The sequence below is a fragment of the Arachis stenosperma genome, chromosome 4 (assembly GCF_014773155.1).
Source record: "Arachis stenosperma cultivar V10309 chromosome 4, arast.V10309.gnm1.PFL2, whole genome shotgun sequence".
Classification (NCBI taxonomy): Eukaryota; Viridiplantae; Streptophyta; class Magnoliopsida; order Fabales; family Fabaceae; genus Arachis; species Arachis stenosperma.
The window spans coordinates 13,891,333-13,916,631 of record NC_080380.1 but is presented as its reverse complement, the minus strand read 5'-3'; the positions used below and the strand labels follow the sequence as shown (position 1 = coordinate 13,916,631).

At 30.2% G+C, this 25,299-nt stretch overlaps 1 protein-coding gene across 1 annotated transcript; it reads left to right on the top strand.

The window, feature by feature from the left end:
• The first annotated feature begins 6,853 nt into the window (after positions 1-6,853).
• LOC130974085 (stilbene synthase 3-like) lies at positions 6,854-8,782 on the top strand. The gene is made up of 2 exons (XM_057898836.1): positions 6,854-7,106; positions 7,582-8,782. Exons 1-2 carry the CDS (start codon positions 6,926-6,928, stop codon positions 8,571-8,573), a joined length of 1,173 nt encoding a protein of 390 aa, XP_057754819.1. The 5' UTR covers positions 6,854-6,925; the 3' UTR covers positions 8,574-8,782.
• The last annotated feature ends 16,517 nt before the right edge of the window (positions 8,783-25,299 follow it).

Here is a 25,299-nt window from a genome sequence, read left to right as displayed (position 1 = left end):
ACTTCCATAGTAAATCGAATGAGATTAATTAAATTTACATGTACGTGAATAAATAGTAAATCGAAGAAGGTTGTTTCGATTTACCTCTGTTTTTCTCCCCTAGTAAATCGAATTGGTTAAATTCGATTTGTAAGCAACGAGCTAAAAGACATAAATTGAATCCAATAGGTTTGATTTATCATGTATTTATTTAAGTCATTGGGATATTACAAATTTTTATAGTACTCCTAACATCTTTTAAGTCATTTTTTATAAATTGTTTTGCATGGAATAAAATATTTTTTGTGGTATAATTTAAATAAATTTATTAAAAAAATTTATTAAAAAATATATTTACTCAAATTACAAATGCAATACTCTTTTACATAATTAATAATTTAAAATTAAAAAAATATTTTATTTTATGCAAAGTAATTAAAAAAATTAAATTTAAATGTAAATATTTATACATGTATTTAAATTTTAAATAAAATACTTCACATAATCAATAATAATTTAAAAATTAAATAAATTATTTTATTTCATACATTAAAAAAATAAACTAATAAAATATTTAATTATGAGACTTTTTTAAAATTAATATTTATTTATTAAATTAATAATAACACATAAAAATAATCATGCATAATTCTGTTTGATTTGCATGTAACTTTAATAATTTGACTAACACTAATTCGATTTACTAACTAAAATGCATGCAATTTACTGGTAAATATATAAACTGGAACATGTACGTACTTTTTAATTTAGGAGATCTACATAAATTTGATCTCACTTGATTTATTTATATATTTTGTCCTTTTTCTCGTTTACCTGTAATTCTTAACAAGAAATATTACATATTGAGAAAAAACCGACATAATAATATTTATATAGTTGCCAATGAAGAATATGATAACGACATATGCCTCTTACTATACATACATTAGACTACTAGAGGGATGTATTATTGCATGCTGATGTGGACATAAATAGTGGAATATCTTAATCAAATATGTTTTAACTAACATGTTATATATCTTAATCAAATATGGTTGCGGCCATCTTAGTAAATTCATCTACTAAACTCATCTAATATAGTCAATTAATTAAGACCAGCAGACTCATATATGGTGGTAGACTCCACTCTCATCCACCAAACAACTCACACACCCAGTCAAACTACATCCTGTTTAATTTTAATAATGAAATTTATATAAGAATGATAAGATCACTTATAAATATACAATAAGTATCATTAATTATAATAACACACTAACATTTTGGTTTAAAGATATGATGATACTAGCGAGATCATCACGTGGTGCCCAACTACCTTTTTTTTTTTAATTGAAATAGCTATATAATTGTTGGAAAAAACTATTTAGATAAAAACTTTTTTATCAACGGAAAAATTAAAATAATTTTTTTATAACTGGTCCAATTAAATAGACAACACCAAAAATACTTTAAGCAACAAATATAATGACAGGAATTAAAATATCAAAGACTTAAATTTTGTCGTAAAATTTTTTTAAAAGAGACATAAAATTTATGGGATCTAGTCCAATAAAATTTTTCATTATCAAAATAATAAATATACAATCATTCTTTTTAGTAATATTAAAAAATCTCAATAATTAATATAATATATCATCAAAACTGATAGAATCAATATAAGTTATCCACAAAATAAGTATCCCAATTCAGACCAAAAAAAATCAATAAAAAAATAATAAATTATATTCTAGTATTTATCTCTATAGCAAGAACAACATATTAAAATTTTATAAAAAATAGAATAAATTTACTGATTCAATAATATTAAAATAGTATTATTCCTTTTTTTCTTTTTCTTTTTCATGTAAATTTTGTATTTTCACTAACATCTTTTTTTATATCTAAATTGAAAAAAAGGAATTCGATTAGTATGATCCACGGGTTATTCGCATATGCCTTAATAAAATCTTCATTCGGTATGAAATGATTTAATATTTTTTTATTTATTAGTATTCAATCTAAATATTTTTTATGCAGATTTTCTTCCATATCTATAATGTAATCTTTTACTATATATCTCTTCTATATATCTTTTTATAGAGATATCGCTCGTTAGATCAAATCCTTTTTATTTACATGTTTTATAATTATAAAAAAACCAATTTATTTACTTAGAATGATGATTTATATCTAAAAATATATGAGTCTTTCTTATTCGATGTTGTTCTCTCCTCTCTCACTCTGGCTCTTTTTCTCTTTTATTTTAAATGTGTTAATATACTTTTTTTTTTCTTTTTAATGTGACTAAAGTCACTTTTTTTTCTTTTTCTTTTTGTTTAGTTTGTGTATGCTCCACTTGAGTTGATGAAGATCCACCAACAATCATTAATTAAAAAATTCAAAATATTAAAAATGGTTAAATTATAGATTTTTGTTGATATTTTTTCTATCCACACTATACCTGATATAGTAAGGACAAATTTTACTAGAGAGTATACACTGAATTTTTTTTTTTCATTTCAAATGTGACATTTGACAAATTTTAAATGTGTGCAAAAGGACTTTAATTTACAATTAGATATAGAAAAAGTATAAGAAAATAATATTTTTTAAATAATTTAAATAATAGATTAAAAATGAAAATTATTTTTAATTTTAAAATTAAATTTTAAATAATTAATTAAATATAATATTTATTTTAAATGGTTAGTAAATCTAAAATATAGTCCATTATTTCAAATTGTTTATATGTTTCATTATTCACCTAAAGGGATTGTTAGTTTGTTCCTCTAGGACCTTTTGGACTTCAGTGTTGTCGGCCTCCACGTACAAGTCAATGTCAGGCTACTCGCCAACATGATGGACTACTTGCACTTATTCACATATGAAAATCTTATCTTCTCCCATCAATTAGAGCAGTTAAAACTACCTGCAACTCGTGAGACTTGATCGCTCGTGAAAATGAGCAAGTGAATCGAGTCAGTAAAATCACGAACTGTTTAAAACAGGTTAATAACTTAATATAGTTTAACTCGTATAACTCTCTAGTAATAAGCTAAACGGATTTGAGTCGAGTAAGATTAGATTGGCTCGTCTGATTTTTTTCTTTTAATTTGTGAGTATGTAAACTCTCTTTTTATTAATTAGTTTCTTTAAATTTAGATATATAATTTATTATGAAAATATATGAATGTATATATAAGGGTAAAAAACCTTAATAAGCCAAGTCAAGAATCATGTAACGTAAATACGTCAAAGTGAAAATCGTTTCAGCAATAAGCCAAATCATATTTTTATATAATTCGAACCATGCTGGTTCGAATTCCATTTCTACATAATTCGAACCAGCTTGGTTCGAATTATACACAAACACATGCATACACGTAATTCGAACCATCTTGGTTCGAATTACACACAAACACACGCACACACATAATTCGAACCAGCTTGGTTCGAAATACACACAAACACACGCACACACTAATTCGAACTAGCTTGGTTCGAATTACACACAGTAATTCATGGTATAATTCGAATTATGCTGTTAAAAAATTAATAATTTATTTAAAAAAATTTATTAAAAAAATTAATAATTTAAAAATTAAAAAAATATATATTTTTATTTCATACGTTAAAAAAAGCTAACAAAATATTTAATTACGAGACTTCTTTAAAATATTAATGAGCTATCAATTCGAATTCCATATAATACTTTTCTGTCCATTTTTAATAGTTTATGAATATTTTTTAATAAATTTTTTTAAATTATAGTACAAAAAATATTTTATCCTATGCAAAACAATTTAAAAAAAATGGCTTAAAAAATGTTAGGAGTACTATAAAAATTTGTAATGTTATAATAACTTAGGTAAATACATGCATGTACTCAAATTTTAAATAAAATACTCTACATAGTCAATAATAATTTAGAAATGAAAGAAAATATTTTATTCCATACAAAATAATTAAAAAATATATTTTATTCTATACAAAATAATTTTAAAAAATGGTTTAAAAGATGTTATGAGTACCATAAAAGTTTGTAATATTCTAGTGATTTAGGTAAATACATGATAAAAATATTTTTTCTTTAATTTCTAAATTAGTGACTATGTGGAGTATTTCTTTAATGTCCTAAGTCATTAGGACATTACAAATTTTTATAGTACTTCTAACATCTTTTAAGCCATTTTTTAAATTATTTTGCATAGAATAAAATATTTTTTTGTGGTATAATTTAAATAAATTTATTAAAAAATATTCATGAGCTATCAAGAATGGGCAGAAGAGTATTGTATAGAATTCGAATTGCTCACCATATTATTTGAATCAGAGTAATTCGAACTTCCCTATGCGTAATTCGAATCATGTAATATCTCACCATATAATTTAAATAATTTTATTAAAAAATTATCATGAATATTTTTTAATAAATTTATTCAAAATAATATCATAAAAAAATATTTTATTCTATGCAAAATAATTTAAAAAATGGCTTAAAAGATGTTAGAAGTACTATAAAAATTTGTAATGTCCTAATGACTTAAGACATTAAAGAAATACTCCACATAGTCACTAATAATTTAGAAATTAAAGAAAAAATATTTTTATCATGTATTTACCTAAATCACTAGAATATTACAATTTTTTATAGTACTCATAACATCTTTTAAGCCATTTTTTAAAATTATTTTGTATAGAATAAAATATATTTTTTAATTATTTTGTATGGAATAAAATATTTTCTTTCATTTCTAAATTATTATTGACTATGTAGAGTATTTTATTTAAAATTTGAGTACATGCATGTATTTACCTAAGTTATTATAACATTACAAATTTTTATAGTACTCCTAACATTTTTTAAGCCATTTTTTTTAATTATTTTGCATAGGATAAAATATTTTTTGTACTATAATTTAAAAAAATTTATTAAAAAATATTCATGAACTATTAAAAATGGACAGAAAAGTATTGTATGGAATTCGAATTGATAGCTCATTAATATTTTAAAGAAGTCTCGTAATTAAATATTTTGTTAGTTTTTTTTAATGTATGAAATAAAAATATATATTTTTTAATTTTTAAATTATTAATTTTTTTAATAAATTTTTTTAAATAAATTATTAATTTTTTAACAGCATAATTCGAATTATACCATGAATTATTGTGTGTAATTCGAACCAAGCTGGTTCGAATTAGTGTGTGCGTGTGTTTGTGTGTAATTCGAACCAAGCTGGTTCGAATTATGTGTGTGCGTGTGTTTGTGTGTAATTCGAACCAAGCTGGTTCGAATTATGTAGAAATGGAATTCGAACCAGCATGGTTCGAATTATATAAAAATATGATTTGGCTTATTGCTGAAACGATTTTCACTTTGGCGTATTTACGTTACATGATTCTTGACTTGGCTTATTAAGGTTTTTTACCCTATATATAATATATTTTTATTTGTATAGACATCAAGTAAAAAAATGTTAAAAAGATGTAGTAATACTTTTAAAAGAAAAAGAGAGAGTCAAATGGATCAATCTAGTTAATTCATTAGTCCGAAAAAGTCGAATTAAATTGATATTTTCTTGATTCGTTTAAAATTTAAATTATCTGTTTTATTTTTATTTTATTTTAACTCGATCCTTGTGAGTTGTGACAAACTCGACCTACTTACTTATATGATAGCCCTACTAATAATTCTGCAGGATATCCTCTAACTTGGATATTTACTATAAATAAATAATCACTACACCACATCTGGCAGTTAGTGACAGTTATGGAGACGAATAGTAGCAGTTTTTAAATATTATAGAACAAATAGTAACAGTTGTCAATCTGTTCGAAGATAGCGTACGATTAAACCTTTAGTAGTGATTAAATGTAACTGCTGAAATAATCGTTGTTAAATAATATTTTATCGCGATATATTTTTGTGGCGATTCTAATCGCTACTAAAACGTAAACAAGCCTACTTATAGATGGCAGCGGTTGTTAAATAGGTACTATAAATAAATAAATCCATATAAGTATTGACATTGTAAATATGGAAAAAAATGTGTTTATGTATAGGTATATTTTCGTTTCACTAAATAATTGATAAAAAATTTAAGAAAATACCTAAATATTAATACAACATATATGATAATTAGTGTATGTATTAATGTGTTATTAATTTACTTTTTATTCATTAAATATGTAGAATAACAACAAATATGATATATATTAGTCTAGATGGTAAATAAGTATTTTACACACTAAATCTTAAGAGGTCTTAGATTTTAGTTTTGGAATTAACAAAATATTGTTTTATATACATTATATATAATAAAAGATATCTTAAAAAATAAAATTTAGAAAGTACAAATTTCTTTTAATAAATTTATATACTAAAAGATATTTTAAGAATAAAAGATTATACGCTAAATCTGTTTACATTTATATTATATATAATAAAAAATAGATAACAAATAATAAATAATAGATAATTGAAAGCATAAATAATGTATAATAAAATTGAAAAATGAAAAATAGAAGGCAACAAGAAAATTCTCCAATAAATCACTGAATAAGAGAGTGATGTCCCCTGATAGAAATTTCCTCCCCGAGCCTCCAAATTATTGGTCCAGAATTGCAGCGGCTTTATCCTTTCAAAGTCAGAGAACATCGTTTTCGAATAGTGCTGACCTGGGACATTATCACGAGTTTACTATTCTTTCTTTGAGAACATCATTTTTGAAGTTAACTAACTAAATAAATAATAATCGTTGTCACTATCACGACACTTTTGAGTTGAGCACGTTTTCTATGTCCATTAAATTCCACATATGCCCCTACTCTCAAGCATATAAATATCCCCCCACCCCTGCCTAAGTCTTCATCAAATCAAAATACATTTGTTATTTCGAAGAACATATCTGAGCTTTGCTATCTCAAAGAACTTAGCTAAGAAAACATGGTGGCTGTGAATGACATCCGCAAGGTTCAACAAAGGGCAGAAGGTCCAGCAACTGTGTTGGCGATTGGCACAGCAAATCCACCAAATTATGTTGATCAGAGTATATATGCAGATTATTATTTTAGAGTAACCAATAGCGAACACATGACCGACCTAAAGAAAAAATTTCAACGTATTTGTAAGTATTGTTATCAAATATTTTAATGTTGTTCAATTTAATATTTATCAACCTAAATTCATCATTTTACTTTGATATTAATTATTGATGCACAACAATTAACATATTATACCGTGTACCATAATATGATATATATCCAACTCAGTAATAACAATAACTACTTAACAAGTTTATATTTCCCTATGTTCTTAAACATACACAAATTTATTTTGGTCATATATACTTTCTTGATCTTTCACATACTCATTTATTTACTCATATAATTAGATTTAATACATATCTATAATTAAATTTGGATTAACTATTAAAATCATACCTAAAAGTTCAAATTAAATTACTACATGAATAACTTGAAAGGTTTGATATGCGAACTGATCGGAATTTAAAATGTCAAAATCCAATTTTTTTGTATAAGTGGATGATGTTTTAAACTTAAAAAAAAGTATTGATAGATGTGAATTATATACCATTTTAGGTGAAAGGACAATGATCAAGAACAGATATATGTACTTAACAGAAGAGATATTAAAAGAAAACCCCAACATGTGTGCATATAAGGCACCGTCGTTGGATGCAAGGGAAGATATGATGATCAGGGAGGTACCAAAGGTTGGAAAAGAGGCTGCAACCAAAGCCATCAAGGAATGGGGCCAGCCAATGTCTAAGATCACGCATTTGATCTTCTGTACCACCAGTGGCGTTGCGTTACCTGGCGTTGATTACGAACTCATCGTACTCTTAGGGCTCGACCCATGCGTCAAGAGGTACATGATGTACCACCAAGGTTGCTTCGCTGGCGGCACTGTCCTTCGCTTGGCTAAGGACTTGGCTGAAAACAACAAGGATGCTCGTGTGCTTATCGTTTGTTCTGAGAATACTGCAGTCACTTTCCGTGGTCCTAGTGAGACAGACATGGATAGTCTTGTAGGGCAAGCATTATTTGCAGATGGAGCTGCTGCGATTATCATTGGTTCTGATCCTGTGCCAGAGGTTGAGAAGCCTATCTTTGAGCTTGTTTCGACCGATCAAAAACTTGTCCCTGGCAGCCATGGAGCCATCGGTGGTCTCCTTCGTGAAGTTGGGCTTACATTCTATCTTAACAAAAGTGTTCCTGATATTATTTCACAGAACATCAACGAAGCACTCAATAAAGCTTTTGATCCGTTGGGTATATCTGATTATAATTCAATATTTTGGATTGCACATCCTGGTGGACGTGCAATTCTGGACCAGGTTGAACAGAAGGTGAATTTGAAGCCAGAGAAGATGAAAGCCACTAGAGATGTGCTTAGCAATTACGGCAACATGTCAAGTGCATGTGTGTTCTTCATTATGGATTTGATGAGGAAGAATTCCCTTGAAAGAGGACTTAAAACCACCGGAGAAGGACTTGATTGGGGTGTGCTTTTTGGGTTTGGTCCTGGTCTTACTATTGAAACCGTTGTTCTTCGCAGCGTGGCCATATAGATGCGCGTAGTTATATGTCTTTGCATGTATACGACTAAGTTATTTTTTAATATTTTTCTTTTGCTGCAAAATATGGTCCTGATTGGCCCATATATAGAATATTAGATGAGTGAAAACTTAGACAAAGATATCAAAAGTTAATTCTTTATGCGAAGATTCAATATCAAAATTTGTAACTGTTGGTAAAAAATATATCATATTCTTTTCAACCGAGGAACATGACACATACGAAAATTTTGGTTGCATTTTTATCTAAATACAGCTATAAACACCTTCACGAGGTTCCATTTAAGAAAAAGTAAAAAAGTATATATTAGGTACGTTAGTGCAAGGCTTGGGAGTGTTATGTTTGTAGTTTTGTATATTATCGTGTGTTTGAAGTTTCTCATGTAATGATATAATAGATAATGTTACTTTCTTGTATAATTCTTAATATGTCATTATACAAGCTTAATATAATAATGGAAAAGTTTAAGGGCAACAATTTTATTAAATTTTGGCTAGCATGTAATCAACAAAAAAAAGTAAGTAATTCTACACTATTGGATGAAATCTCACACTATTAAAAACATCATTAATAACTATTTGATGGCTACAAATTATAAAAGTTGCTGACCCCTAACACTAAATTAACCTTATAGAAAATTCATATCATCTTGTGTTCATTACAATAAATTTAGACTGAGCTAATTCTTTAAAAACATTGTCTACGATAAAAAAAACGATGCCTTTGATTAAAGGTAATATTTTTCGAAAAAACACAATGTTTTTTGGATCGACTATATGGTCGTTACCTTTGGTCTAAGGCAACTTTTTTTACATCAAAGAGAACCTTTTCATAGTAATTTTTAAAAATAGTTGCATTTTTTACTAAAAAAAGTAACTTCATGTAAGAGTTACCTTAGAGGACCCAAACACAACGCATTAATAATGACTTTATTGCAACACTTTTACGGATTGTATTTTCTAATACATAAAACAACATCACTTGTCTAAGTTTTTCTAAGTTGCCTTTTCATATACCTAAAGCAACACTTGTATAATAAATTTTTCTGGTTATTTTTTCATGTACCTAAAACAACACTAGTCTAAGTTTATTTGGAGTTATCTTTTTCTAATATCTAAAGCAACACCTTATTGAATTTTTCTTAGGTTGTCTTTCTTTATATCTAAAGCAATTTTTTTTGTTTTTCTTAATTTATATGACATTTGAAGGATATATAAGACACACTAACAACATTTAAATATTTAAACTCAATTTAATCGATATATAGGAAGAATAAGCTAATATATTGTATATATATAAAAAGGTGTTTTAAATGGCAACTAAATAACTTTAAGATGCACATACTTGCTAAGTTACCAAGTCAAGTAAATAATAAAATAAATAAATAAAATATATATTTTTCTCATACGGACTTTAACAAAAAAAAAAGTATATATATATATATATATATATATATATATATATATATATATTTGAAATCAAGAATTTTGTATTTTATCATTGTGCCAAAAATTGCCTTTATCTCATTAAACTTCATCCAACCATAAACAAATTGCAGTCAAATCTGAATAGATAAAAAAAAACATTATCAAAAAGATTCTTAACAATAACATGTCTACATAAACATATTCAAGTGTTACAATAATTTAACACACACATATATATATACCTAATCATCATTTGGAGGATGATTCGATGGAGAAGAATGTCGACAATTCAAATTTGGATATTGTGCACTATTTGCAGACAATTGCTCAGATATCGCAATTAGAGAAAGTACTTCATCAATATTCATACTAGGAGAAATTTGTTGCAACATAAGTTTCACAATGTCTTCCATGAAATTCTCTCTACTTTGTCCATAAGTGTCTTATTTCTTCCTTCCATGAAATTCTCTCTACTTTATTTGTCTCTAATTTTTGAAATTTTTTTCTTAGAATCAGTGACAGATCTAAAAAATTTTGATAATGGGGACAAAATATATATAACATAATAATAATTTAGGTTTAGCTAATGTGTGTCCTAAAGATACATGATAAGCTTAGTATTACTAGAAGGTTTTAAATTTTTTCATTTAATAACTGTAAAATAAATACATTAAAAACTTAAATTTTTTATATTTCCAATAAAAATATTCTCAATTTGTAATCTTAATATGTACCTTTAGGATACAAAATAAATAAACTCTAATAATTTTTATAATAAAAATATTATATTGCATAAAAATTAGCTATAAAATTGTTCATTAACCATTATGTATTTGTGCATAAATATATTTATTGTTTAATTCATTTTCAATATATATTTTATATTTCAATATGTATTCTATATGGACAGTTATTTTTTATGTATATATAGCATATAATTATTGTTATAATTATATTTTATTATTGTAAAACATGATTAGTCTTCAAAATATATAATTTATAAATTAAAATACTAAAATAATAATTTAAATAATAATATATAAATTATAATTCTATTTTTTAGGTTTTATATTTTTCTAAAAAATTGAGTAATCTTTTTTTTAACAATACAATCGAAATGTCTCTTATATATGTAGAAATTCACTTCTCATACAATCAAAAGTCAACTCTCAGTAATATTCATAATTGAAAATTTTTTTCAATTAATATTGTTACTACAGAAAAAACTAAAACTAATTTTAAAAAAAGATAAATAATATCTTTTGAGTTCATTTTTAAAAAAGAACACTAATTTTATTTAAATTAAGAATTGATCATTCTAATAAATATCTAATATAAAATTCTTAAACTGACTATAAGTACTAAAAGTTGAATAAAAGATTATTATGGGATCAAATTCAATAATTTAATGAGGACAAATAAATATTATTATCATATACTACTAAAAAAAATTTCAAATTGTAGTGGGAGCACTTGCCCCCGCTACAATATATATAAATCCGTCCCTCTTACGATGTTGTACTATTTGGCTTGATTACTTCCTTTATTACCTTTGGATATAAAATTTCGAACTAGCTTTGCAGTAAAAGATACTTCCTTCATTTCAATTTCTTTAAATTTTGCATAAACTTGATACTTCTTTAATTTATTAGCCTTTTTCTCTTTGAAGTTCCTCCATTTTCTATTAAGTTGCTGTATAAAAATTTTAAATACCATCAGACACAATTGTATACACATTTAATAAGAGGAAAAGGTTACAAGAGAGTAGTGAACCATAACAAACAATAACCCCTTGCAATCGAGATATAGTTTTTTGCTAGCCTCTTCAATCAAGTTATAGAACTTCTTTGCATCTTCATTTATACCTTCTTTTATTCCTTCTGCTTGTGCCACATCCGTAAATTTATCGTTCAACATAAGGCCTCCATGTCGTAATACGAGTTAGTCTCGCTCTCACTCTCACTATCACTCTCACTATCACTATCACTATCATTATCACTATCACTATCCATGCCGACTACACTTTTCCTATGATGAATCCATCTCGTAGAACCATTAATAAATACAAAGGCAATCAAATGGATATAAATTGTTTTCTCTATTAGTGCCACAAAAAATTATAACACTTGCACAAGGGCATAAGATTTTCTCTCTTTGCGAATTTCCGATAGAGTAAGAATCAAACTCTAAGAAGTCATTGACACTATTATTAAACTCAGCTTTATCTCTCGGTAAACTCATCTGATCTTTCTCTAAGTTTTGGAAAAACCTAATTATTCATATATTGTTTCTACTATTTAACTAAGCATGTAAATAATACTGTTCATGCACATTCAGTATATAAATTCATCAAATGACATACAATAATATTATTATTAAAATTAAGAAAGAATTATATTAGTTATCCAAAAGTAGACTAAATATCAAAAGACCATCAATATGAAAAAAAACTGCACAAAAGTACATAATATACGTATGAAAGCAAATCTGTACAAGCAAGATAAAAAATTATGGGTCATGTCTTAACAAATTATAATATTCAAGTCCTAGAGTGTTCACCAATGTTTCACAAACTCCTCTGAAGCAAACTCTCTCTATAATGGAATAAAGAATAAAGTTTACATTATTCTCTATAAACTATTTAACTCAATCAAAGTGGCTAACAGAACAAACAAATAAAAAGCAATAATTGATTCTCTATGAACTAGTTAACTCAACGAATTACATAAATTAATCATTTTGTAATTTATATTGAAAATGAAGAAATCAAAGGGAAAACAATACAAGAATTAGCGTGGAAAATAAAAAATTACTGAATCAATAACAACCAGCGTCGAGAAGCGCACCTCAATGGAGAAGCCATGGAGAACCTAAAATTCAATAGAAAATAAATCAAGCCTCTCCAAACAAATTGAAATTCTAGACCCAAAATTCATAATAGCATGCTTAATTACCTATGAATTAAGATACATACTAATAAGAGAATCTTAATTTTAATCTAAATTAACCTAATCAGAAAAAATTAGTTTCACTAAATAAAATTACTAAGTAAAAATTAAAATCTAACTAAACTGTAATGAATTAAAAAGAGAAGATCAAAATGAGATTTTGCATAAACCTAAAAACTGAAGATCAGAGAAATAAGAATACAGGAAAGAGAAGGTTGTAGCTACGCTATAGTGTCTCCAAAATAATAGAACGACGGAGGGGTGATTGCCGGAATGCATTAGAGCTGGCCACAGGAACAAGGGTTGCTACGGTTCTGCAGTATGAGAGAGGGCGAGCTAGAAAAAGAGAGGTTGGGTGAGAGATAGAAGGAAAGAGGAGGGAGAGGAAGCGATACAAGGAAAATGGCTTTGATGGTCTCTGGTTCACGAAGAGGAGGAGGCAAGAAAAGAGAAGAAGAGGAAGAAGGAGCAAAGAAGGGAGAGAAGGGTTGCTCGCCGGTGGTGGTTGGGAGAAGGTGGAGGAGAAAATAGGTGGTCCACGGTGGTGGTTCCTCGCAAAACAAGGAGTGCACCACATAGTGGAGAAGCACACCGCACCGTGGAAGAGCGCACCATGCAGTGGAGAAGAGTCGTCAACTGTCACCGTTAGCTTCGAGTGTTTCAGCCTTTCTAGAGTTTAAAGGTATAGGATACACTATAAAAAATTACTAGAATAACAACTGATTTAGTGATGGTCTCATATGAGGGATGTACTACTCTAATAAATCGATCGCTATTCTAAAACTTTTTTGTAGTGATAGGGATTTCAATTGATAGTTTTGGTTCTCAGTGAACTGATGACCGAAACCCTTTTACAAGTTTTTTTTTTGTTCTTTTTCTATTTTATTTGGAGGAAAAAAATAAAATAGGCGTGGGAATATGATTAAAAGTTTCTCTCTAAAATTTTTAACTATGAATAATTTTAGGCAACTTTTTATAAACGTTATTTGTTATTTTGTTAAATTTTTTTTAACAATTCTTATAAAATGTATTTTTATTTAAAGATATTGTCTTAAATTTTTTATATTGCAATATTTTGTAAATATAGTTTTAGATATTCGAAAACAGCTATTTTTATGGGTTGTAAAAAAAATTTTATCTTTGCCCTATTTAAAGATAACATAACTGGCCAAAAGTAATTTTTATCTATCTAAAGCAACTTTTATTAAACACTTTTTCGAGTAAGAGTTACCTTAAACAAAAAATATTATAGTGGCATTGTAGCAAATACATAATAAAATTCAATTTCATATATACTATTGTGTATTGTTCTACTCGAAACTTGTGTTACACACATTGAATTAGCATATATAGTAGTTCAAATAGATCCAACTTCTCTAAAGTTGTATTGTCACTTTAGAAAAAAAAAAGTATATCATTAATCACCATTGATTTAAGATAGTAGGACTCACAGATAATAAATGTTACAAATTCAACGGTGATTAAAACATCACTTTACCAATCAATTTGGGTTGGTCGAGTGGTCAGCTCACTCGTTCGTTTAAGCAAGTGTTGGGGTTCGAATCCCGCCTTGTGTATGGAGCAACTCATTGGCCAACGACAGACCCTTAAATGGAGCTCAGATCCACGACGGATTAGTCCTTGACCTGTCGGGTTTGGGGATACCGTGGGAAACCAAAAAACATCACTTTACCACTTTAAAAGATCTTTTTTCAGTTCAAATATATTCAGTGCTTGTTTAGGTGTTATTATTTTGATAAAAAAAGATATTTTTTATTGAAAAAGAATTTTTTTTATTTTTTAGCGTGTTTGGTAAATTTTTAATAATAAAAGTAAAAGTACTAGAAAAATAAAAAAGATATCTTTTTTGAGAAGTTACAATTTACATATTTTTTTAAAAGATCTTTTTTTCTTAAAAAAATATTTTTTACATAATAAATAAACAAAAAAATATTTTTATCTTATTATACCCAAACATAATTAATAAATAAAAAAATCTTTTTACATGAGATATTTAAATATAAAATTACTTTTATTTTTTAAAAAATCTTTTAAAAAAGTAACTCAAAAACAAATCTTTTTCAAAAAGCTCATCAAAACAACCCCTCAATATCAGGTTATCTAGTTTTATACCTCTACAAAGCAAAATAAGTTTAGAAAACAACAACAGCATTTCTTGGAACCACCGGTATCTACTACACTTTTGAAATGAAATGAAATTTTGATTTTTTTTAATTCAATTAAACAACTTTAATTCTAAAAGAACGTACATTTTTAGTCTTTATATTGGGATAAATTATCAAGATCGTATCTAAAATTTAATTTTATTGACAAAAATAACCCAAAAAATAATAGAAAACAAATAAGACTTCAAAAAAATAAAAAATAAAAAACGTGACAACAAAATATGTGACGAAAACAACAAAAATATTATTTTTTAACAAGCAACAAACCAATTTTGTATTTAACAAAATACTTATATATTTGATTCAAAGTTTTGTCCGAACAAATATTTAGATAAGTATTTATTAGAATTGCATGCAAGTATCATAGCAAAATTTGATCACAAGACTTCTTTTTTAGTTTTTCACAAAAAAGTTTATTTAGAGTAAAATCACTAAATTTAAAAATAAAAATGTTCGACCATATATTTATCATTCATATCTTTTAAGACTTTTTTGTTGAGGAATATAAACTTTTGCATACTATTTGTGTGGATTATCATTAAAATTAATACTAAACGGAGTATTTTAGTATTTTTAAAATGACTTTCAACTTTCTACTTTTTAATTAATTTAAAGAATATTAATTTTATTATAAGGGCATTTAAGTCTCTTAAATTAATCTTCAATGGGGTATTTTAGTGTAATAATACATTAACCAAACTTATATTTAAACTTTTTATAATCAAACACAAATTTCTAATGTCTAATACAATTAAACAACCCTAATTCTAAAAGAAAACTTTCATCTTTCAAAATTAACTTACATGATATATGTTAGTCTTTTTAAAACTAAATTTAGATTTCTATTTTATAATACAAATTAAACGATCTTAATTTTAAAAGGATATTTTATTCTTTATAGAATTAATCTACTTTAAAAGGTATTTTGTCCTTTTATAATAAAAAATAGTATTTAGTCTTTTATAATATAATTTTATTTTTGAATACAAAACTTTAATACTAAAAAGAGCATTTTAATCCTTTTAACTTAATAAAAATAATATATTAATTTTTTTATTCAATTATGTTTTCTCGTTTACCTGTAAATTTTAACAAGAAAATATATTTTATATATTAAGAAAAAACCGACATAATAATATTTATATAGTTGCCAATGAAGAATATGTTAACTGACATATGCCTCTTACTATACATACACTAGACTACTAGAGGGGATGTATTATTGCATGCTGATGTGGACATAAATAGTGGAATATCTTAACAAATATATATGTTTTAACTAACATGTTATATATCTTAATCCAATCAAATATGGTTGCCGCCATCATAGTAAATTCATATACTAAACTCATCTAATATAGTCAATTAATTAAGACCAGCAGACTCATATATGGTGGTAGACTCCACTCTCATCCACCAAACTCCTCACACACCCAGTCCAACTACAATTACTACATCATGTTTAATTTTAATAATGAAATTTATGTAAGAATGATAAGATCACTTATAAATATACAATAAGTATAGTTAATTATAATAAAACACGAACATTTTGGTTCGAAGATATGATGATACTAGTGAGATCATTACGCATTACCAGAATTATTAATTTTAACGATAATAATATAATGACCGCGATTTTCTTAATTTAAGTTATATTTTGTCGCTATTATATATTTGTCACTAATAGTATAATTATAATAACAATTATTATTATTACCAATAAAAATATAAAAACAATTATTCTTAGTAAAAAAATTTTAGTAGTCATAACATCGTTATCAGTATTATTTTTATTAAAATATTTTTTTATAAGAGTTGGCCAATTGAAAAATAGAGGAAAAATATCACTAAAAAATATGAAAAGTCACTAAAAAATAGAAAAGAAAATGAGATAGAGACAGAGAGAGTGAGTGCGGGAAATAAAGATTCAGAAAAAAGGAAGAGTTCATTGCTGAAATTTTAAACTCAATGTCTTCGTCGTCACCACCTTAGGTCATCTCTTTTTTGCCGTTGCCATAAAACTTTCAGGATCAAGTAAAGGCATCTCTGCCAATGCATTCTAAATCAAGTAGCAACGCTCAAACCTTTTAGACTGAGAGAAAGTGCATTTATTTTCTGTCAATACATTTTTTCTGAGAACGACGTCGTTGCATTCGCTTCCTCTCCACAAACGATTGTTGCTACTTCTCTATTTCTTCTTGGTGGCCAAATTCATTGCTCAGCTTGCTCTTCATCGTTGCCATTTAAATTTTGAAGTAGGTAACAATCGTTACTTCTCCCTCTCGACCTTTTTTTCTTTTTATTTGTATTGGTTATTGTAACTAATTCATAATTTATTGTTTACTGTAATAGTTGCAATTAACTGTATTTTGTTTGTAATTTACATATTGTCAATTCTTATAATTCTATTTGTAATTGTTGAATTTTTTTTGCTCAATTAATTATTTAGTTTGAATATTCAATCTTTTATGCCAAAAATATAGTAAATTATATGTTGTCATGTACTGATAATATTCATTTCTTCAAATTCATATTCTCTTGCTGTAATTTTGTGTTTGGCTGATTCAATCGTTGGTTCTAATTCTAGGTTTGTGAATAAAAAAGAATGCCTTAATGCCTCTAACCCCTACTTTTGCAATGTACTTATTATGCTGTTGTTGATATGTAGCATTTTTTTTTTCAATTACTTCTAGTTGTCAGTTCTCTTTTGATACTTAAATTTCTCTTTTAAATGATGTGTAGTTTGAGTTCCACTAATGTTCAAACTCAGTTGTTGAAGCATTTAATAATGCAAAGGCAGTAAAAAATTCTAGTTCTAGGTAAGGACTTTCTAGTTTTTACTCTTGATTCTATTATTACATATTAGCAACTAGCAATTATAATTAATAAAGTTTACCGTGTTCTATTTTATTTTTACTCATTATTAACGATAGGTCCTCGTCTAGGTTATTAATTATGTCATATTCTCTCTTTCAATTAATTAACAATGAGAATGAATTAGTATTATTCTAATGATTATGTATATGTTTGTTTTTTGCAATGTAGGGATAGCAGTGGTGTTTGTAATGACATTAAGATATGCATTTTTAGTACTAATCATAATCATCATAATATGAAATACTCATTTTTTTTTATCATTAGCTATATACTAATTATTGATGTAACATAGACTTGTAGTATTTATGTTATATAAATTTATATTATGCTTTATTATTTTTCAAAAAAAATTGTAAATAAATATTTTGAATTTAATAAAATATTTTATTTTGTAATAATTAATTTTAGTATATCTATATTATGTACATAATAATAATTGTTAGTAAAAATAATTTTGAAATTTTAAAAAAAAAATAAGTTGCTATTTCTAAAAGAGTGAATATAATTAAAAAATGTCTTAAAATTTTAGCGGCAATAGTATTAACAACTAAAAGTGAATAACATTAAAATTTAGAATTATTTTTAATGACCGTATAAATAATTGGTAAAATAGATTTTGGCGGCAATAGTAATGGTCACTAAAAGTGAATAACATTGCAATCTTAGAATTACTTTTAGTGGTCATATCAATTGCCAAGAAAATGGCCGCTAAAAGTTATATACTTTTTGCGATCATTAAAAAGATTTTTAATGGCAATTATAATTTTAGCGACCCAGTATAAGACGTCTAATGTCTGATTGCCAGTAAATGCATTAGCAACCATTTTTATTGTAGCTAAAAGTAAAATAAATAGCCGTTAAAAGTAATATTTCTAGTAGTGATGTCACACCCAACTACCTTTTTTCGAATTGAAATAGCTATATAATTGTTGGAAAAAACTAAGATTCAGACAAGAACTTATCTATCAGTAAAGTACTCAAAATATATTTTTTTTACAATTTGTGCAATTAAATAAGCAATACCAAAAATACTCTAAGTAACAAATACAATGACAGAAATTAAAATATCAAAGACCAGAATTTTTGTCATAGAAAATTTCCTAAAAGAGGGACAAAAATACCTATGGGACCTAGTTCAGTAAAATTTTTCACTATCAGAATAATGAGTACACAATCACTCTTTTTAGTAACACTAAAGAATCTCAACAATCAACATAAAACTCCAATAACTTTGCTGACTCAACCTAACTAATTAACTTGAGCTGACTCAGCCTTTTCTAAAACTTTTAGAGAGTTCTTATCACGCACAACACCTTCACTTGGCTTTTTCTCATTATCCTTACTTACATTCTCCCTCAAACTCAAGGTGGAAAGAGTTTGTACTTTGAGTTTGTCCCTGAAGAATAGAAATACTTCTGAAGGGATATGTTTCGTTAAAATATCTGCAACTTGAACTTTTCCAAAAATATGACTTACATTAACAACCTTAGCAGTTACCAAATCTTGAACAAAATGCATATTGAGTTCAAAATGCTTTGATTTAGAATACAAAATGGGATTAGCAGCCAAGAGCACATCACTCAACGGACTGAAAGTTATGCGAAAACAAAATTTGGGAGAGAATGAGGGTTTGTATTCTTGATTTTCACCTTCTTCTCAACGTGCTTCTTAGGGAATAAAGGGGAAGAGTAACTGTGATAAGGTTTTATATGTTGGGCTTTGGACCCAATATGGGTCCGGTTCAGCCAATTTGGCCCAACTTTGCACCAAAATCTTTAAAATTAGTGTTTTAATTCGTGTTTTAATTCGTGTTTTTAAGATTTTTACTCCTTCTAATTATAAAATTTAATTTCCTAATTCCTTTGGCTCATAATTAATTTATTGATTCATTATTTATTAACTTACGGGATTTTACGCTTGGCATTTTAGACAACTTCTAACTTGTTGGAGGGAATCTCTTATGATAGTGGGACAGAAATATCCGGCTCGGATGATCTTTTGAGCTAGGGTATTCCCCCTAACATGATGGCCATAGCATCCTTCGTGAATTCATAAAGTATGTAGTCTGTGTCACCGGGTTCTATACATTCGAGGAGGAGTTGTGATAGTCCTCGTTTGTGTAGTTGTTCAGCTATTGTGGTGTATTTGGGGGCTTCTCGCTTTACACACTTCGCTTCCTTCGGATCCTCGGGTAGGCATCCGTCGGTGAGGTATCGAAGGATTGGGAAAGTCTAAGAGTGTCAGTCTAATACGGCAAGGTTTGTCGTGGTCGTGACCGATGGTGTTCTGATGACTTCGTGGATGAATGATCTGTTCGCTAGGACTGACTTGGTACTTGCAAGTTTGGAAAGGAGGTCCGCTCTTGCATTCTGTTTTCTAGGAATATGCCAAATGGTTACCTCGTGGAACTCCGAAGTTAACTCCTTAACTTTGGATAAGTATTGTTGTAATAAGGGGTCCCGTGTTTGGTAGTCCCCATTTTTTTGAGAGATGACTACCTAGAGTCACTGCAGACTTTTTAGCATTTTCGTGCCGACCTCTTTAGCCAGTGTCGAATGGATTGTTCGATTGCGATCCCGTACTCATTTTCCAGTATTGTTCCTGTTCCCCCCCGAGTTGGTGTTTGACGAGCTGTCAACGTGGAGCTTCCATATTTCTGTGGGTTCTCTCCCCAGGATCATTTTGGCTATGAAGTATGCCATATCCTGGGCCTTTATTGCGTTCTTGGGTTCCAACCTGATCTCGTATTGCAATAGCTCAATAGACTAGGCGAGCATCCGTCCTGCAAGGTCTTGTTTCTGTAGTACTTGCCTCACCATCTAATCAGTTTGGACCATGACAAGGTGGCCTTGGAAGTACTGTCGAAGACATCGGGATGCCATGAGTAGTGCAAAGGCGAGTTTCTCAAGTTTGGAGTATCGTGTCTCAACATTTTGGAAGACTTTACTTATGAAGTATACGAGGCTCTGTGTCCTTTGCTCGTCTTCTCGGATGAGTGTTGCAGCTAGCACTTCGTCTATTATGGCTAGGTAAAGGTAACATGTTTCTCCCCTTCTTGGTGTTGAGAGTATGGAGGCTCCGCTAGTACTCTTTTGAAGTGCTGGAAGGCTTCTTTGCATTTGGGTCCCATTTGGAGCTTATGCCCTTTTTCATGAGGGCGGCAAGTCATCCCGTTAGTCTTTGGACATCTTTGAGGTTTGTGGGGTTTTTCATCTCGAGGATAGCCTTATGCTTGTCTAGGTTTACCTTAACTTCTCATTGTGTACTCATGAAGTCCAGAAACTTCCGGGCCTCTATCCCGAAGGCGCACTTAGTTGGATTGAGGTGCATTTGGTATTTCCTTAGAGTACCTAGTATGAGCTTTAGGTCATCAATGAGTTCCTCGCCGACTTGTGTTTTGGCTAACATGTCATCAATGTAGACCTCCAGGTTGGTTCCCGAGAGATCTTTAAAAATCTTAGTGACGAGCTGTTGGTAGGTGGCCCCGGCGGTTTTCAATCCAAAGGGCATGACTGTATAGCAGTATGTTTATCAGGGGTTAAGAATGCTGTTTTTTCCTCGTTGGGTTGGTGCATTAATATCTGATTGCACCCAGAGTATGCATCCATGAAGCTAAGGTATTGGTATCCCAAGGCAGCATCTACTAGTCTGTCAATGTTTGGCAGAAGGAAGGCATCCTTTGGACAAGATTTGTTCAAGTCTGTGTAGTCAACACACATTCACTATTTGTCGTTTGCTTTTTTGAATAGGATGATGTTGGCCAGCTAGGTCGTATAGGAGAGTTCTTGGATGAAGCCTGCTTCGAGTAGGCTCTTTACTTGCTTTCTGATATCGGCTGCTCAATCTGCAGACATCTATCTTTCTTCTTCTTTGTGCTACTGGCTTGGCCTTGGGGTTTATGGCCAGCTAATGGGACATTAATTCTAGGTCTATCCCCGACCAAGAGGTCTCTGTTTTGCCTTAGGCTAAAGGGTAAGCTTTTATTGAAGAATGTGAATTCCTCCTTGGTCTGTCTTATTTGTAACTTTTCCATGTCTCCTTCCAGTTCCGATCTTGGATGGTCGTCTTGTCGTGCATTGAGGTCGGCTAGGAAGATCCCTACCGCATCTCGGGATTATTTCTGAAGAGCTAGACTTGTGTTGTCACATTCTGCTGTGACTTCATGGTCACCGTGTATGGTGCCAATGGTGCCGTTGTCAGCTTGAAACTTCATGATGAGGAACTTGGTGAATATGACGGCAGACAATTCGTTAATCATTTTCCTTCCTAGGATGATGTAGGTGGTAGAATCTTTGAGGACCACGTATTCAGAGAGTATGGTTTTTCTCTGGCTTCCAGTTCCGATGGTTACTCGTAACACCATGGAACCGTCCGGTTTGAGGAAGTTATCCCCGAATCCAATCAACCTGTTGTGATGGCTTTGCGGATTTTAATTTCAGAGGCCTAGCTTATAAAAGGCTCCTTTGAAGAGGATGTTAGAATTAGCCCGGTGTCAACCAATATTCTTTTCACTAGTCCGCTCCCGACCTTTTCTGAGATGACGAAGGGAGCATCTTCCGCCGAGGTGCTGTGCTGGCAATCATCGAGGGAGAACGTAATTGCTGCTAGAAAGGAAGAGGTTGATGCTTGGATTTTTACGACTAAGACTCTCAGATCCTTTTTCAATTCTGATATTGACTTTTTCAGTGCGTCTTTTTTCATGATTACGTTTACTATTGTGGTGGGGTCGGCTTTCAGACTTTCTTGGGGTTCCTGTCCTATCGTCCTGGGGTTGCGTACTTCCCATTTTGGTGATCTTTCTCTTTCAGTTTTTCTGAGTTCTCGGATGATTTTGGTGAACTCGGAGAGTTTGCCATCTCGGATGGCTTGTTCTAGAGCGTCCTTTCGATCGAAGCAATCTTGGGTCTTATGTTTGTATCCTCAATGGTAATCGTCGTATAGACTCTTGCTGCCACCAATTCGTTTCTTCAGTTGTCGTTCCTTTGGGAGGATTCCTCGCTCCGCTATCTGGTGATAGATCTCCGTGATTAGGACTGACAGAGGTGTGTAGTTTGTGAACTTTTCCACCCTAGGTAGCCGGTTGGTGGGGGTGGGCTTGAAGTGCTCCTTTAGAGTTTCTTTGAGTGGGGGTTACTTCGTGGTGCCGTGTTGGCGTGGTGCTGTTTATTGGAAGCCACAAATTGGCTCACCTCTTCGTCATTTATGTATTCTCTTGCCACGTTTTGGATCTTATTCATTGTCCACACTGGTTCGTTGTTAGGTGCTTCCGAAAATCTTCATTTATGAGTCCGTTGGTCAGACAAAGGTTGGCCACATAATTTGTGAGCCCGTCGATTGTTAGGCACTCATCGTTGAACCTGTCAAGGTACTTCCTTGTGGGTTCGTCTTGTCGTTAGGTGACTCCCAGTAGGTTGATCGGGTGTTTCGCTTTAGCAACCCTAGTGGTGAATTGTGCCATGAACTTCCTGGTGATATCGTCAAAAACCGTGATTGAGCCATTTGGGAGGGCGTTAAACCATTTGTTGCTGGGCCCGCCAGGGTTTCCAAGAATGCCCTAGACCCTACCGCATCGGTGACTCCTTCCAGGTTCATCCTGGCTACGAAGGTTGTCAGGTGTTCCTGGGGGTCTTTCGTACCGTCATATTTCATATCGGTTGGCTTGTCAAAGTTTTTCGGTAGTTTGGTCTTTAGGATCTTCTTGGTGAACAGGGTGGCTCTTATTATGACGTGTTCGTTCATTGTCCATTTGGGATCTCGATAGTACCTTCTGTCCTCCTCGTGTCATCGGCATTCTAGTTCGTGGGAGGCGCTGCGATTTTTGGCGTTTGCTATGATTCCGGTCAGGGAATTTTTCATTCTGGGTTTCAAGCCATGATCGGCTACGAGGGGTTGCTTGACTCATGTGTTCTGGCTGGTACCACTCTTTGGAAGCGATCCGGCCTTCCAGGGTTTGTACCCTTTCGAACAGTTCATGAATTATCCCCTAGAGATTGATTGGTGGTGCACTGCAATGGTTATTACTTTCTTGTGGGTTGGCAGGGGTATCATTTTGTGTTTTATGCGTTTGATTTGGCAAGTTGGGTTCATGGTGATGACTCGAGGATAGCTCATCGAATTCCTCTGTCATGCCATTAAGGCTTGGTTGATCCCACAGACAGTGTCAATGTACGAGATATTTCTCGTATGGGTTGTGAGAGGGATCGGGGACTAGCCGGTCTTGATGGTGACGGGTCAAACTTCTGGAGCAGCGAAAAGTGGTACCTGCAAAGACACTCCAACGCTCAAGTCAGAATGAATATGAGAGATGTATGTGAAGGTTAGGAATAAGTATCATACCTGAGGGAGCCCTTTAATCCCTTGATATAATTTTTTATCGTTATCTTATCTTACATTGTTAGCTAATATAAGGGAAGTATTTAAATTTGAATATCAATTAGGTGGTCATCAAGCTTGTTGGGCCAGTTCGAGCCACAGTTATAGTCTGGGCCTGAGTATCCGAGTTGTAGCTGATTCGAAGGGAACCCAAAAGCCGAGTCCAAAACACTAGCTATCAGATTTTAACTCCCTATTTTAACTATTGCAGTTTCTTGAAACTACATCAAACCTCACTGATGATTGGATTTTTGACGGTTTAGAATTTTCCAAATGAAATCTCGTCGAAGTATAGTCTCTAAACTAACAATAATCCTCTCATACAAAAATTTGTTTGTCACAAGTACAAACCCCTAAAATCTATAAACCGAAGTATTTAAACCTCGGGTCGTTCTCCTTAGGAATTACAATAAAGTGTCTTGTTATTGGTTTGAGTTGTTTTGGGGTTTTGATAAGAGGCATGAAAGTAAATGGCAATAAAAATAAACTAACAACTATAAAAGGGCTCTTGGCAAGGTATGAAAATTAGAAGTCCTATCCTAGTTATCCTTCTCAATTGTGATGAGAATTGTTCATTGCTACCACTTAGTTAACCCTTACTAGATAAAGGAAAGTCAAGTGGATGAATTGACTTGAGCCACAAGTTCTAGCCAACTCCCAAGGAAAGACTAGCTTTAGTGCACTCCAAACCAATTAGCAATCTCTCCAATTATCAATCAACAAAGGAATTAGATAACTCAAGTGTCACTAATTACTCTACCTAGGCTAAGAGAAACAAAATCTAACTAATAGCTATAAGAGACATTTCATCAAACACATAAAAGGCAATAAAAGTAAACAACATAAATTGCAAGAATTAAAGAGAGATCTAACTACAAAGGCAAGAGATCAAAAATAGAAAAGCAA

Bases quoted from the DNA above. Each gene is read 5' to 3' on its own strand.
- LOC130974085 (XM_057898836.1), top strand. From the start codon at position 6,926: ATGGTGGCTGTGAATGACATCCGCAAGGTTCAACAAAGGGCAGAAGGT. The intron at 7,107-7,581 runs GTAAGTATTGTT...ATACCATTTTAG, and splicing joins GAAAAAATTTCAACGTATTT to GTGAAAGGACAATGATCAAG.